The sequence below is a fragment of the Camellia sinensis genome, chromosome 5 (assembly GCF_055761805.1).
Source record: "Camellia sinensis isolate YWXY chromosome 5, ASM5576180v1, whole genome shotgun sequence".
Classification (NCBI taxonomy): Eukaryota; Viridiplantae; Streptophyta; class Magnoliopsida; order Ericales; family Theaceae; genus Camellia; species Camellia sinensis.
The window spans coordinates 165,178,944-165,195,274 of record NC_138965.1 but is presented as its reverse complement, the minus strand read 5'-3'; the positions used below and the strand labels follow the sequence as shown (position 1 = coordinate 165,195,274).

The 16,331-nt window shown below is 40.6% G+C and overlaps 1 protein-coding gene across 1 annotated transcript; it reads right to left on the bottom strand.

Annotated features, from left to right (window-relative positions):
- Nucleotides 1-6,078: 6,078 nt before the first annotated feature.
- On the bottom strand, nt 6,079-10,590 carry LOC145791848 (uncharacterized). Its single transcript, XM_082872295.1, has 7 exons — nt 10,126-10,590; nt 9,335-9,502; nt 8,056-8,484; nt 7,625-7,973; nt 7,132-7,274; nt 6,941-7,050; nt 6,079-6,487 (listed from the first exon to the last, which is right to left on the bottom strand). The coding sequence occupies exons 1-7, from the start codon at nt 10,588-10,590 to the stop codon at nt 6,079-6,081; spliced, it is 2,073 nt and encodes a 690-aa protein (XP_082728421.1).
- Nucleotides 10,591-16,331: the final 5,741 nt, after the last annotated feature.

Genomic DNA, 16,331 nt, shown 5'->3' with positions numbered 1-16,331 from the left:
CAACGACCACGCACAGTATCAAACTCCTTCGACACTCCACGCTTGAATCTCCGGATTCCACCGAAGAATAACACTTTTGAATATGAACAATCAACCTCCTTGATGTGTGCTTATCAAAACATGAGTTTAATACTCAATCAAGACATCAAGAAAAACTAGGAAACAACCCCAAAAGAAAACCCTAAACACCTTAAAGAAGATCTCAAAAACGTAACCCTAGATTCGGACTTAACAAGTACTTATAGAAAATAGGGGCAGTGAAGCTCGCTTGAGTGAAGACTCTCTCGCTTGAGCGAGGAACCAAATACGTGTGTTTTCCTTAAGTGGCTTCGCTCGAGCCACGCAACTTGCGCTCGAGCGTACAATCTTCCTTCTCAGGTTTTTGGCTTTTGGCATATAGAAGTAGCTTCTAGCATAACATTTTCACTCGAGTGAGAACTCCTTCGCTCGAGCGAGCAAGACAACAAACTTAGGAAAATTACAACTCGATAAAACATGTTTGTTCACGGGATTGACAAGACTAAGGGACCTAACACCTGTTGTTAGAGATAACAAAAGCTTTGCCTTGTGTCCCAAAATTTAAAATCAAAATAGGGGCTTTGCATTTCTTAGTCTCTTAGGCTTCGTTTGTTTTTGAACTAAGTTAGATGAGATTATTATTAGTGAGAGAATTATTAGTATGATTGTATTAAGTTGGAAATGTAAGATAACATGTATTTATTTTGTATATTAGTGTGCTAGTTATTAGTTAAAAGATTATTTGGTATAAACTAAACAAGTGCACTTATTTAGTCACATCACCTCTTTACTTTTTTTGCTTATTTTTTCATAAAAAATAAAAAAAATATGCCTATTGAGATCATCCCAAACAACTTCTAACGTAAATAAAATATATAAAATTATGTAAAAAATCTCATTATATAAAATGTGACTTTTTTACTTTTGTAAAATAGGGAGCAATAAAGTCTTTTTACCTACAATCTCATATGATTGGATTAACAAAGCCAAATCCTCGGGAAATTGCTAGTTCCTTCCTTATTTTATTTCATAATGACTTGATTGGTTTAGACTATTTTTTTTTTTTTTTGAAAATTGAATTTTTTTATTTTATGTGTTATTTTATTTTATTTTTAGTGAATTTTTGAAAAGATTAGAATTTGGGATTTATTGGTGCATCTCCCAATATTTTAAGTATTTTTTTTTTTTACTTTTAAATCTACCTAATCTAGATACATTAACAAGTAAAATATTTGTGAAAATTTACAAACAAATTAATAAATACACAAGAATATAAAAATATATTGAATTTTAATATTTTTTATATTTAGTGAATTTAAAGAGTAAAAGAGTAAAAAAATTACTTAAAATATTAAAAAAATTCGCTAAAAATAAAACATACAAAAAACTAAATTATCAAAAACTCAATCTAAATCAAATAATATTTATAGACCCCACCTCACTACTAATTCTTTTATTTATTTATTTATTTATTTATTATTTTTTTTGAACTGGAAAAGGCCCTTAGGCTACAGAGAAAAATCAGAGGCCAAAAGGGCCTTAACAACAGAATGAAGGTTCTTATCCCAGTCTAAGAAGAGATGGTCATTGAGGTGAGCATTGGCCAGCTAATGGGCCACACGATTTGATGTCCTGGGAACCCAAGAAAAGGCAAGAGATAATCGACTGCCCATAGCTCTAATGTCATGGAAACACGCTCTGCTTTCTCTAGAAGGAACTAGTTCTGAGGCACTTAACTCGATTACAGATTTGTTACCACTTTCCACTTGGACATGAGACAGACCAAGAGTCTGAAGGAGTGAGTATGCTAACTTTACTGCCCTCGCCTCGCCTTGTAAAACATAGGACGACCTAACAGAGGTTACAATCCCATCAACCAGTTTACAAGTCCAATCTCTGAGAATTACTACAATAGAGGACTTTTGTCCATCAGGAGAGAGACTGGTATTACAATTGACTTGTGGAATATCATCACCCCATGTGAGGGGTGATCCTCCATGTGCTACATGAGCTGGCCATGTTAGGAAGCCAACCTTTAGCCATGTGAAGAAGGAGTTGGCACAAGCTGGCCATGTGCTGGCCAGCCCCTCCATCCACCATTCTGAAGTGTATAAATGAAGATGGATGAGAGGAGAACAGAGTGAGTAGAGCAAGCCACAGAGAGTGAGATATGTGAGGCGGAGAGACCGTCTCCCTCGACGTGAGCGAGGGAGACGGGTGAGTGGGTGAGTGAGGAGAGTGTGAGCTCCTCCTCTATTGTAATCTTTCTGTAATATCTCCATTGTTATAGTGATAACCGGCTACTCTCCCGTGGACGTAGGCATTGAGGCCGAACCACGTTAAATATTGTGTCTCCTTGAGTGTGGGTGTGTTTTTCTGCATGGAATAATTTCTATAAGGTCTTGGGCGAGATCCCAGATCCCAACAAGTGGTATCAGAGCCTCGTCGACGGCGTTTCGAAACAAAAACAGTGCGATGTTTGAAACTGCCTAGAAATCGTATTGCTCGAAATCCAATTTTGAGCATACCAAGAGCAAGGGTTCGACGAGAGGAGTCCAGAAATATAAAGCAGACACCCAACGGAGACCGGACGCGCCCTCACGCGCCTCTGAAAGTTAGCGCGTGAATCCCAGTCGCGACACGCGCCCCCACGCGCCGTGAAGCAGTCGGTGCGTCGGCCCAGTCTCACGCACGCGCCCCACGCGCGGCTGAAGGAAGAAGGTAAGTGGGGAAAGGCGCGTGTAAGGCACGCGCAGGCCACGGGCGCCCCGTCAGCAGCCGCGTCATCAGACACGTCAGCATAAGCATGCCAGCTGTACTGCCACGTGGCAGACAGGTCAGTGACACGTGGCAGTCCACGTCAGCGCCACGTGACAGTCTGTCATCGCCACGTCAGCAAGTGGTCGCCATGTGGCAGCACAGTCAGCTGCCACGTCAGCATCCAGAGGAGAGATCCAGTGTGACGCGGCAATGGTGTAGCCGCAGGAGGAAGGATCCAGTGCTTTGCGGCGAAGGTACAGCCGCAGATCTGAGGCGTACAAAATGTTTTGGCTAGATCGAAGCCATTTGGAGTCCGTTTTTGGTGATCCAATAGTGGTTTCCAACTATTTGGAGTATTCCGGACACATCCGTACGGTCAGATTTTAGAGACGGAGTTTCTGTAAAAAGAAGGCAGATTAAAGTGGCAGACGGCGTCAGGGACAGTATACGGAATATTCTGTTGGTACACGGAATATTTCCTGAACTTCTGAAAATTGCAATTTGGCCCAGAATTTTCAGAAAATTGTGGTGTGGCCCAGCTTTCGGGGATAGTTTTTCAGTGAGGTCCCCGAAAATGCAGCGAAGGTTAGTCCTAGCTAAACGGACTACTCCGGACGCAACCGCGAGGTCAGAATAGTGAAATTCTGAATGGTTTGGAAAGATTGTCAAAACATGGGTGTTTGCCATCTTCAATACTCGAAGGAAGGTTGCCGGATATTATGGAATGCTGCGGATTCACTGAAGAGGTTAGAATGAGCAGATTCTGACCAGATTGGACAGCCAGATACAGATTGAGATAGATCATTGAAGACCAGAGGAGATCAGGCTTGATCAAATGGCAAATCAAAGGAGATCAGGATTGGTCAGGGGTGATCAGAGGATTGCAAAGATGATTATCTCCGGAGTTCGTTGGAGGATCTGGTTCAATCAAAAGAGAAGACCATTCATCGACGGATAGATGATTTGGCAACCAGTTCAGGCTCAGGGAAATGTTGTGGCTGTTGGAGCTACTGTATACGAGTAAGTACTGGTGGTACGTGGACGTGTAGAACAACAGTTGCAGAGGAGCATACTAAGCGCAGAAGCACAAATGCAGACGTGCAGCAGTGCAAGGGTACGGTAGAGTATCGTACAGAGGCGCGAGAAAAGTATGTAGCAACAGGTTGTTGAAAGTTCACAGTCCAGACAAGCCAAAGAGAAGGCTAAGGGATACGGAGGTCCCTCAACTACAGCAGTTGCAGTGAATTCCTCTGACGATGAAGAGGTGATAGAGAAATGTTGCAAGGCAAATTGTGCAACAAACTGTACAGACTGGAAGGAGAAGTTTTGACAAAGATGAGTGTTGTCAAATGCCAGTCGAAGGGTACAAAGAGAGAACATACGCAACCAAAGCGTATGATTGAGCAAGGCTTCCATCAGGAATGGCGAAAACGGTGCACGGGAACGCAAGGAAGCAGTTCAAAGGTGCACAAATCTGAGCCAGTGAAGCCAATCTTGAAAAAAGTTCAGAGCAAAGAAACCAAGTCTGTAGAGACTATGCCAGTGAAGAAGAGAGTTTCTTTTGCTCCCGTGTTAGAGACATTTTGCAATGCACTCCAATAAGGGGGTGCGAGCACTATGCACGGAGTTGCATAGTGGTAACTTGTACAGACCGGTGGAAGTCGTCTTGGCAGAAGGGCTAACTGTCAAACATCAGTACGGACGTACAAGTGAGACAGAACCAAACATCAGAGATTGCAGCACAGACAACAAGCGTATGTAGAAACGCCAGGAGGTTGTTCAGAAGTGCAAAGGGCAAAGGCTGAAAGTTCAGAAATAAGCTCCGAGCAAGGAAAATTAAGGATGCTGATGTGTCAAATTCTGAAGTTTTCTAGTTGCTCCCGTGTTCATCATGCAAGGAGTTGCACGGTAATGCATGACAGTCAAGGGCATCCCAACAGGGGGGCAGGACATCCAATCAGGGGGTGTCGGATATCTTGGTTGCGTAAGTTCAAGCATAGCAGGAATAGACATCCGAGACAGAAGCGTGGAAGAGATCTGTGGGAGATAGGAGCAGAGGCTCTCTCCAAATCAGAGAGTGGTGTGAGTTGAGTTGAGGATGTAGGATTCCCTCCTCCTCTTATATCTCTGGTGTATTACCTCTAGCTTCAGGGGGTGCAAGCATCTCAGTGAGGAGATGCAGACTATGCTGAAGACATCCGAGACAGGAAGCGTGGAAGAGATCTGTGGGAGATAGGAGCAGCGATTCTCTCCAAATCAGAGAGTGGTGTGAGTTGAGTTGAGGATGTAGGATTCCCCCCTCCTCTTGTATCTTTGGTGTATTACCTCTAGCTTTCAAGGGATGCAGCATCTCAGTGAGGAGATGCAAACTATGTTGAATTTGGGCGTGACAAGATTAGCAGCAATGTGTATTGTGGATCACCTCACGTGGGTTGAGGGGGTGATTTGTGGAATATCATCACCCCATGTGAGGGGTGATCCTCCATGTGCTACATGAGCTGGCCATGTTAGGAAGCCAACCTTTAGCCATGTGAAGAAGGAGTTGGCACAAGCTGGCCATGTGCTGGCCAGCCCCTCCATCCACCATTCTGAAGTGTATAAATGAAGATGGGTGAGAGGAGAACAGAGTGAGTAGAGCAAGCCACAGAGAGTGAGATATGTGAGGCGGAGAGACCGTCTCCCTCGGTGTGAGCGAGGGAGATGGGTGAGTGGGTGAGTGAGGAGAGTGTGAGCTCCTCCTCTATTGTAATCTTTCTGTAATATCTCCATTGTTATAGTGATAACCGGCTACTCTCCCGTGGACGTAGGCATTGAGGCCGAACCACGTTAAATATTGTGTCTCCTTGAGTGTGGGTGTGTTTTTCTGCATGGAATAATTTCTATAAGGTCTTGGGCGGGATCCCAGATCCCAACATGACTTTCAGCATGCCTTGAGGGGGCGGAGTCCAAATAGAGCCAACAATCCTGGGGGAGATGTGAAAAGAGGCATCATCCTAGGGGGGCACCCAACTGAGATCTCTCCATAGAGAAGAAGCTTGACTGATAACGTGCAGAGGATTCACTGGGGTTTGGTTGAACACCCACTCATTGCGCCTTTTCCAGATAAACCATCCCACTGTGGCTGCCTTACTATTCATGGCTTTCCTATCCCTATGATTCAAGCTGGGTTCAATGATGGATTGGGTCTAAGTCCTCGCTGAAGAGATAAAGCCCTGTCCTGTGAGAAGGCCCAGATCACACCCAAACCAAACCGCTCGAGTCTAAGCACAATGAAAAAGAAGGTATTCAACAGATTCGAAGTTAGCACCGCAATAGAACAACACCGGGATGAGGCACATCATCGATGGAACAGGTTTTCTTTAGTGGCAAGCTTATTGCAGTACACCCTTCACCAAAAGTTACGAATCTTGGGTGGAATAGGCAGCCCCCAGATAATTTTCCAAAAATCCTTGTGAATTGTGGCTGTGGTTCCCCAACCGCAATTTGATAACCACTCCAAACTTCATACATCCCAGATTTAGTGTAGTGCCAAACAAGGGAATTGTCTAGGTCTTCTGAAGAAATAGGTATTGTTTCAATGGCATACATGTCATCTGTTCGCAGCAGGTTGCGAAAAGCGAGGTGATCCCATTCTTTTCGGTGTGGGTTAATCAGATCTTTCACAAACTGAATGTGACATCCAACTGGCTTTGGAGTTTCAACTCTGAAGCTGTGAGATTGGGGCACCCACTTGTCATCCAAAAAATGTATTGACTTGTCATTCCTAACTTGCCAACGCAACCCCTTGTCAAGAAGTTCGTGACCTTTAAGAAGGCTGGCCCAGGCCTAGGAAGACCTTCATTTCCTAGACGTATCTTGAAAATCGGAATGGGGATGATAAACTCCTTTCAAAACTTGGGCACAAAGAGAGTGAGGGTTCTTTAGAAGTCGCCAAGCTTGTTTTGCAAGCAAGGCTTGGTTGAAAGATTTGAAGTTGCGGAAGCCCATCCCTCCTTTGGATTTAGCCAAAGTCAAGGTGTCCCAACTTGTCTAGTGCAATCCTCTATCCATGGGGTCACCACCCCACTAAAAGTTATTAATGTAAGAGTTTAATCGCTCACAGAACTTCTTTGGGAAGGCAAAGTAAGCCATGGCATAAGCAGGGATGGCTTGCATAACAGACTTGACAAGAATCTCCTTACCAGCTTGTGATAATAGATGTTGTTTCCAGCCTTGCATCTTACTCACAGCTCGTTCCATAAGAAAGCCCAATGCAACAGATTTTGATCTTCCCTAAGAGGATGGTAGACCCAAATACTGTAAGCCTCCACTGACAAGTCGTATCCCTAATAAAGAGCACACTTCGTTTCTAACAAATGCCAATGAGTTTGCAGAGAACACAATTCCAGATTTGTCAAAGTTGATAAGTTGGCCCAAGGCAGTGCTATATTCATCAAGAATGGATTTGAGAGCCAAACAATCCTTCTGATTCGCTTTGGCGAAGAAAAGCGTGTCATCTGCAAAGAAAAGGTGGGTGAGAGTGGGACACCCCCGTTTAAGCTTAATCCCAGAAAGTTGCAATGCATGCCGTCTCTTGGAGAGGGAAAGGGATAGGGCCTCAATGATCAAAACAAAAAGATACGGTGAAATGGGGTCTCATTGTCGTAGACCCTGGGATGGGATGAATGCAGCCCTTTTCAAACCATTCGCAAAAATAGCAAAGAAGACCGTAGACACAACTTCCATGATCTAACCAACCCATGTGCTATCAAACCCCAACTTCTCCATAACTGTTTTCAAGAAATCCCACTGCACCCGGTCGTAAGCTTTGTTAAATTGAGCTTTATCGCCATCTCATGCACCTCACCTCTTTTTTGTAGCTTCAAATGATGAAATGCCTTGTGAGCTACAATAATATTGTTTTGTATCATTCTACCAGGAACAAAGGCAGACTGGTAAGGCGAGATAATTTGTTGTAGAATGGGTTTAAGCCGATTGGCGAGAATTTTCGAGATGATCTTTAGATTAATTGGACGGTACTGAGACAATTTCTCAGGGTTTGGGACTTTTGGAATAAGCACCAAATTTGTTTGATTCCACTCCTTGAGAATGTGCCCAGTCTTGAAAAAGCTTTGCACTGCTTCACACACTTTCGCCCCAACAACAACCCAATATTTGTGATAAAACACACCCAAAAACCCATCCGGCCCAGGATCCTTTAAAGAGCCCGGTTGAAAGACAGCTACTTTAATTTTCGCATCCGTAACTCAGACTCAAATTCATTTCAATGGTAACAACTGGGTCCATGCCAGAGAGAGAAGCCTTCATGTCCCTAGATTGCTCACTTGTAAAAAGGTTGGAGAAAAAATCCAAGAGGTGGGTGTTTATCTCGGCGTTTGAGGTCAGCCATTGCCCATTCTCATCCAAGAGCAGAACTAATTGATTCCTTTGCCTCCGTTGTGTGACTGAGGCATGAAAGAAAGAAGAATTTTGATCTCCAGCCTGTAACCAGCGTACCCTTGAGCGTTGTTGAAGATACATTTCCTCCCTCAATAAAGTTTCAGTAATCTCATCTTGAATCGCTCTCTGATTCTGAAAAGACTCCTCCGATGATGGCTGTGCTTGAAGGTCTGCCAGTTGGGCTTGTAAAGTGTTGAGCTTCAACTTGTTGTTTCCAAACTCTCTTGAACTCCACTCCTTCAGGTCCTTTTTATAGGATTTAAGTCTCTGGCACAAAGAAAACATGAGAGCACCTCTATGAGTGCCCTCCTAGTGCGTTGCTATAAATTTTTGAGAAAGAGGGGAAGCTGTCCACATGGATTCAAATTTAAAAAGCCTAGGCACACGCTGTTGGAGAAGACAAGTGTTGAGAACCAGTGGACAATGGTCGGAACCCAAGAAAACTTCATGAAAGACTTGTGCATAAGAAAACAGTTCCCTCTATTCCACATTAGCAATTGCCCGATCAAGCCGTTCTCAAACACATGCTTGGCCCAGCTGGTTATTTGTCCAGGTAAAAGCATGACCATTGAATTCCAAATCCAAGAAAGCACAGTCGGACATTACTCTTTGAAAATTTTCAATTCTTCCAGGGCTAGGAGCACTCCCCCATTCATTCTCCCATACTGAACCTATTTTGTTGAAATCACCAGTACATAACCACGGTTGGCTGTTATCTTGGGCAATAGATTGATTTGATCCTAGAATCGAGCTCTTTGATGGTACCTTGAGGGTTCATAAATGAAGGTAGTCAACCAATCCGCACCCGATCTGGAAATTAGACACCTCAATAAATTACTATTTTGTTGCCTTACATCAATATCGACCTCTTGAGTCCACCACAGAGCCAAACCACCTGCTAAACCAACAGGATCCACATAATAACTATTTTGGAAGTGCAAACTCCTTCATATTCTCTCAGGAACTGATCTTCGGTTCTTTGTACATAACCCTCGTAAGATCTGGACCATTAGGGGTCGCCCAATCCCCTGACAGTTCCAGTTGATTATATACATGACGGCTGTGGCTATTGAGGGTCAGCTACCACCACCCTTTCAAAGTCATCTAGCTGGGATACCAAAGGGTAGGCATTTGGAACTTGTGAATAGAAGTTTGATTCAGCCAAGGACTTCAGAATCTCATCTTGAACTTCAATGTCCACCAAGGTTAAATGTAGGACATCAGGAGTGGTGTTTTTCTTTTTCTTTGATGGTCTTCCTTTGCTCCCCTTCTTACCAGCGTATACCTTGACTATGTCCAACAGATGGTGTTAAGTCTATGGCCAGGTTAGTCCTGGGCTGGTGCTCAAGTTTGAGGAGCTTGGGTTGGGGTGATAGTTTGAGGGGCTCATTTAGAGCCTTTCGTTTGAGGGAGAGTCCAGTAAAGATAGAAGATAAGAGTATCTCAGGAGCCTCTGAAATGGCTAAAGTTAACATCTCACTAGCGGGCTCAAAAGAGCTATTTGGGCCACTCTGGGTTTGGAGCTCATTCTGTGAAGACAGAAGCGAGCGAGAATGGTCTTGTGAAGTTGGGCTATCCAATGGTTCGATCACATGATATGGTAGCCCAGAATGGGTTGGGCTTGCGGGCAGGCTATGCCCATATGGGTTGCTTATACTTGTTGTACTGGGGCTAGGAATAATGACTACCAAAAGGAGGTATGAGGGGAATATGCATAACGAGAATATTTGGGGATAACGAAATCTCATTGCTCTGGGGAGGGGGAGGGAGTACTAACCAAATTTGTTGTTTCCCTATTATGAGTGCCACGTGTTGAGTGGTCACCATGACGGCTGGCTCTGATTCTAGTCATTGTGGTAGTGGTGGCCGTGGTGCCCCTATTATGGTTGTATGAGGTTGATTCGTAACCTGATTCCCATGTACGATATCCTTATTCTTCTGAATCGGAGATTGTGGCCGTCGGAGAAAAGGTCGAAGCCGATCTTCCATTTTATCAATCTGTTCTTGATAGAAAGCCACTGATAAACCCAGATTCTTTGTTACCCCAGTTCGAAGCCCAAGACCATAACCAGAAGCCCGACCTTCCTCTTGCGAGAAAAATTTACAAGAGGATTTCTCATGGCCAATTCGTCCACAATCATAGCAGAAATTTGACAGTCGCTCATATTTAAACTCCACCCATGTGTCTTTATTCTCTGGCAAGTGGGTAGTTTGTCGTTTCAACATGAACCCCTTAGGGAGGGGAGCCGCTATATTAATCTCCATTTTAAGCTGTAGAAAACTTCTTGCCAATAGAAGCTTGTCTGATGGAGCTTCCACTCCGATTAACTTGCCAATCTTCCCTGCGATAATTTGCCCATTCTTTCTAGTCATTCTCTCTATGGGTAAGCCATGAACCTGGACCTAAAAGGGGCAGAAGGAGAAGTCCATTTCTGAAATTGTTTTGCCGACTGCCAGAGGTTGGAGTACCAACAGATTACCCATAATCGACTAAGGAGTTTGCTTCATAATCAGAGCTCGGTCTTCCAGATTCCCAAAGCTGAAGAGGAAGCCATTATCAGGCCAAGCAGAAATGTTAACTGTAGCTTGCGTTTTCCAGGCCCCTGAAAGAATATGGTTAACCGCTTGCGTATTGAAAGGTTTAGAGGTCAAAATCTTTCCAATCAAGCATAGATTGGAGTTATCAATACTCTCATCAGAGCCTTCCACCAACTCTAGAGAGTCTATCTCATTCAAGCCCACAAGTTCGTTTGCCATCGCAAGCTCAGAGGACAAATGTGCGAAAAAGAATGAGTGTAAGGGAGAAGACAGAGGGAGGCCAAGAGGACCCACCTCTTAAGGAGAAGAAGATGCTAAGGCCAAAGCCCAAAAGTTTGGGAAAGACCCAGAGGAAATACCCAGAGGAAACCTAGGGTAGGAAGGCTCTCATTCTAGAAAGAGAAGCTCTTCTACATCACCTCACTACTAATTCAATTCCATCATTTATCTATCAAAACTAGGGGTGTTCGCGGATCAATTTTGTGCGGTTTGTGGTTCTGTTTTGACCCGCCCGCATGTATGCGGTTTAGGGAAAAGTCAAACCACAACCGTCCGCAGTGCGGTTTGCGATTTGTGCAGATAAGGTTTGCAGATGTACGGACGGTTGCGGATGGTTTGCAGTTTGGATTGTTTCCTTTAAAATTTTATTCTTGAGTTTTTTTTCCATTTTGTAAATATTTATTTGGGTCATTTTGTTTTAATTTTTTAAAATGCTCCAGTATTAATAATTAATGAATTAAAACTTATAAAATTAAAAGCACAACAAAATCAATTTCTAACACAAACAAATCATTTAAAATCATTCAACATGATCCAACATTAATTGTGTACTTGGCCCTCTGGGATTCATTTTAGTAAAGAAAAATGAATATCATTTAAAAAATAAATAAATAAATATGAACTTCCTTCAAATAGTATTCTCACTGATTTATTTAGTGAAAAAAATCTTTTCTGTAACCACCATGGGAAAACCATTAGACAGTCCCACAAATTGGAGATTGACACTAATTCACTAATTTCAATTTCGACAAATTAAAGATGAACAAGGAAAGAGAAACAACAGGAAATACCTCATATAAAGGATTCTTTGAATTTGTAGAATGTTAAGAAAAAATTTACCTCCACAATGACAGGGTAAGTACATCTAAGGAACCTCAGAATGTTTCAAATGAACGGTCCAGTTTTTTCCCCCCCCCCTCAAAAAAAAGGAAAAGTGTGGGCAGTTGTGGCGGGTACGGGTCAAACCCGGAACCCATCCGTAACCCGAAAAATTGAAATATTTTAAACCGCACCTTACCCTATTGTATTTGAAAAACCTTCCATATGTGTGCAAGTAGAGTCAGGTAGGGCGGTTGTGCGAGTCGGATAATTTTATGCCCAACCCTAATCAAAACAAACCGGGCCATATACTATTAGAAATTAAAATAAAGCCCAAAACAATTCTTGTTAGACCAAATTGAAAAAAAAATAAAAATAAATAAATAAATAATAATAATAATAATAATAATAGAAATTATCAGTCCATTGTGACTGAAATCGACAAAAGGAAACAAGACAACTTTACTATTCCTAAGTTCCAACCAAATCCAGTCAACAATGAAACAACCGGCCTACGGCAGCACAGCAGCAGCGCCGCCACCGGCGACAACAAACGGCGGCGCCTCTTTCTTAACGGCGACTGAGTCCTCTCTCTCTTTCCAAGTTTTTGGGGACGCTTGAATAATTAGGTTTTTTATTATTGGGTTCGAGCATTGATCTGTTCTAGATTTTAAAATTTGGAGCTATTCAACTACTAGCTTAATTCTTCTTTAATTGTGTCTAAAATTTTATTGGATTTCATTGCTATTCTACCTTTCTATTTATCCATCAATGCTGTATTTTGGGGAAAAAAAGCATAGTAACTTGTAATGCTATTAAAAAACGTGGTTGTAGACTACTTGGTGTTGTGATTAGAGAGTAGTAGCTTTGATTGTTGGGGGATAGAATGAAATCAAGGTGGATTCAACTGGTAATTTTGTGAACGACGTTTGTATGTATACATATTTGTTTGTGTATAATTTATGTCTATCTGTTCCCTTAATATACACATTATACATGTTTGTATATAGGTATTGAGAGGATTATGAAATGTTTTTCTAAATATATTATTATATGCACATATCAGTGGATTGTGAGTTTGTGTGGATTTTTGATTATATAATCATGCTTGTTAACAAGTGTAGTTCCAGATATGAAAGAAGCCGCACAAAGTAGAAAATTTTATTCTATCTCAATCTACTTGATAAGTTTTTCAGTACCAAGAAACAAGTAGAGGGTTCAGGTTTAGTATTTGGTTATTGAACAACTTGATGAATGTGTAAATGACAATAATATTCATGATTTGGTGATTGAAGAGCCTACTCAATGTGGATACTAGCTAATAATTTTATTTATTTTTGGTATTTACTATATTAGTCAATTGAAATTTATAATGAGCTCAATGTGGATACCACAAAATTTATAAGCAAATGAAAAGAAATTCCAAATGACCTTTGACTTGTAATCTGATACGAGCTCCAAAAAAAAAAAAAAAAAAAAAAGAAGCAAACAAACAAAAAAACCATCACTTTGTATGTTCAAATAGGAATATAATGATCGGGGAAAAAGTTAATATGACATTTCATTGGTTTCAACATCAATAAAAACCGCAGAACTCATGCATTGAATACCAGCAAGTTCAAACAACACACATCTAAATAGAAATACACAACAACCAAAAACATCAAATTACAAAAGTAGAGACAATTCCATATTAGAACAAATCAATCTTTTAATGAAACACCACACAAACAATAAGAGCAGAACAACTTTATTGAGTAAACAATTTCAAGATAACAATCAAGAGCCTGTGTCTTCAACGTATATGCTTAGTCATTCCACCTATGAGGCAAGACGAATCCATTCCACTTATGAGACAATACAAATCCAATCAAAACTAGCAACATCAATTGTTGAAAGAAATAAAATAATAATAATAATTAATAATCCAAATGGTACATGTCGGTCGAAAGGTGTGTTTTATATGTCATAGTTATAAAGTTTTTGTGATCTTGGTTATGAATTATGTGATGTTTAGTTATAAGGCTTTGTGGTAATCAAATTTATTGTGGATTTGGTTTTGTGACTTCATGGTGGTTGGTTATGAGCTGAAGCATCTTGGTTATAAGGTTTTGTGGTGTTTTTTATTATGAACTAAATTGGTTTTGATTATGAAACTTTGTGATGTTTGGTTATGAACTGAAGTGATCTTACTTAGTTTTTGTAGATAAAATACATTTTCCCCAAAATTCTATTCCTTTAGAATTACCTAATAATTTCTCATCAAATTTTTTTTGAAAGGAAAATGTCTGTAATATTTAGGCTGTGGATTTCGACAGAGATTTGAAAGAGAAATAAAAATGTGGTTGAAATGTGAATGAAATATACGGAAAATTATTAGGTACTCTTGGAGTACCACGTGCCCATGTTCCTTCACCAATTATCATTCACCATACCCCTTATGTTTCTTAATCACTGTACACAAAATCATAATACGTTATCTTTTTCACCAATCATAATACCATAGAATACCACGTGACTGTGCTCTTAAAATGCCCAATAATTACTTGAAATATAGTTACATTTTACCTACTTTTTTCCCCTTTTCCTTTCCAAATCTCTACCCAAATCCATGATCCAAGTACAACCCTTATAGTTCTTTCTAAATAATATAACTGGAAAAGTTGAGAAATAGATGTTGACCAAACCTTCCAAAATAAAGTCATGGGGGTGGAAACTCCTTTCCCTTAACCTATAATAAATATATAGATGAAACAAAGAAGGAATATTAAAATAAACTTACAGATATGAAATGGAGCAAACAGCCACAAATATAAAATGGACAAACTTCACTTTACTCCCTTTGGTTTGGGTCATGTGTAGTTTACCCCCTGGCGTTTAGAAATGACCCTCACGTGATTTGTGAACTGAAGTGTACTGTTAAACATTTTGTTAAATTTAATAGCAAATGTGAAACACGTGGCAAACATAAGGGAGTTATATGCTCATTTTCAAAGCTCAATAGGGTAATTCACACATGGAATAAAGCACTGTGGATTAAAGTGCACTTTGCCTTCCAAACAAATGACAAAATACAGGGGTATTTTAATATTTTTCATTAAATCGTTAACGGACTTAACAGTGCACTTTAGTCTACAAACTACAAGAAAGTTATGTGGTCATTTCCAAATGTTAGGAGTAAACCGCACATGGCTCCAAACTACATGGGTACAGTAAAGTTTACCCATGTAAAGTTGTATGATAGTTAAGAACTATATGGATGAAACAAGATAAATATCATACTTTTTCCCAAGTTATCTATCTTCATTATGTTTTTTATTCTATTTGGAACCGTTGTTATTGGATTACAACAAAAGATGCCAAGTTCCTTGAGTCGTGGCATTCATCCTTCCTCAACTATTAACTCTTTTACAAATGGCAGACAATCAATTTTCAATACTTCAAGTTGAGGAAAGTTACAACCAGGTGCTCTGGGGCAAACCATTTTGCTCCCTACATATGAATGGGAGTATAATTTTAGGATCTTTAATTTAGGGACTTTCTTTAGAGTCTCCATTGGGTCTTTTTGTAAATAATTCTCCAGAAGGTTAAGCTTGGTAAGGTTTGGGGGAAGTTTATCATGTTGGGGCAACTCAGTTATCCACCAAATGCGCTCCAGCTTCAAGCTAAGAAGATTCTTGTATCGAAACAAATTCTATGTTCTTAATATCTCACCTCTGATATTCGACAACAACTTTTCAAGGTTGGTTAGTACAAGTGTTGGATTTGATAATACCTCAATGATACACTCGGATGAATCATTGACTCCCAATTTTCTCAAATTGGAGTGTTTGTGCAAAAAACTGAAATCACACACCATTTCTTCCGTCAACCAATATAGGGTTTGGAGATTTGGTAAATGAATTTCAGTTGAATAAAATCTATCCAAGTTGATCCCACAGAATGAGGGAACCTTCTTGCAGAATCTAGGTAAGAGGATATGTCTTAGTTTCTTCATAGTCCAAATAACATTAGGAAGGATGACACCAGGATTGCATTCTCGAACATCGAAGGTTAGCAAACCTTTCAGATTGCTTATGGTGTAAGGAATTTCGATAACCTCAAACTTCGTATAATTTGTGAATCCCAATCCAAGGTAATGTAAGTTCTTCAAATTGCCAACTTCATTTGGAAGAGCCCTTAGAAGATAAGTCTCCTAGAAAATTCTTAGATGTTTTCATTGTTGGGCTTTCCAGATCTCTCTACTAAAACATAGCATAGCACGAAGCTTTGGAGTTGGATAATTCTAAGAAATGTAGTCATTGAAATTACTACCTTGAGTAGTGACTCTACCTATCTTGTTCCAAGATTAAAGGTGATTACATCATTTTGAGTGTTAAAGAAATTAATCCTTGGCCTCTCGAATGTAAAGATTGTGCAAAATATCATGAATGAGACAACTCCTAGCCTTTCCATCAAACCTCCTTTGAACAACTTGA

Bases quoted from the DNA above. Each gene is read 5' to 3' on its own strand.
- LOC145791848 (XM_082872295.1), bottom strand. From the start codon at position 10,590: ATGACTAGAAAGAATGGGCAAATTATCGCAGGGAAGATTGGCAAGTTA. The intron at 9,503-10,125 runs GTTACGAATCAA...GACATAGTCAAG, and splicing joins ATATCGTACATGGGAATCAG to GTATACGCTGGTAAGAAGGG. The intron at 7,974-8,055 runs GTTGTTACCATT...GGCTCTTTAAAG, and splicing joins CTCTCTCTGGCATGGACCCA to GATCCTGGGCCGGATGGGTT.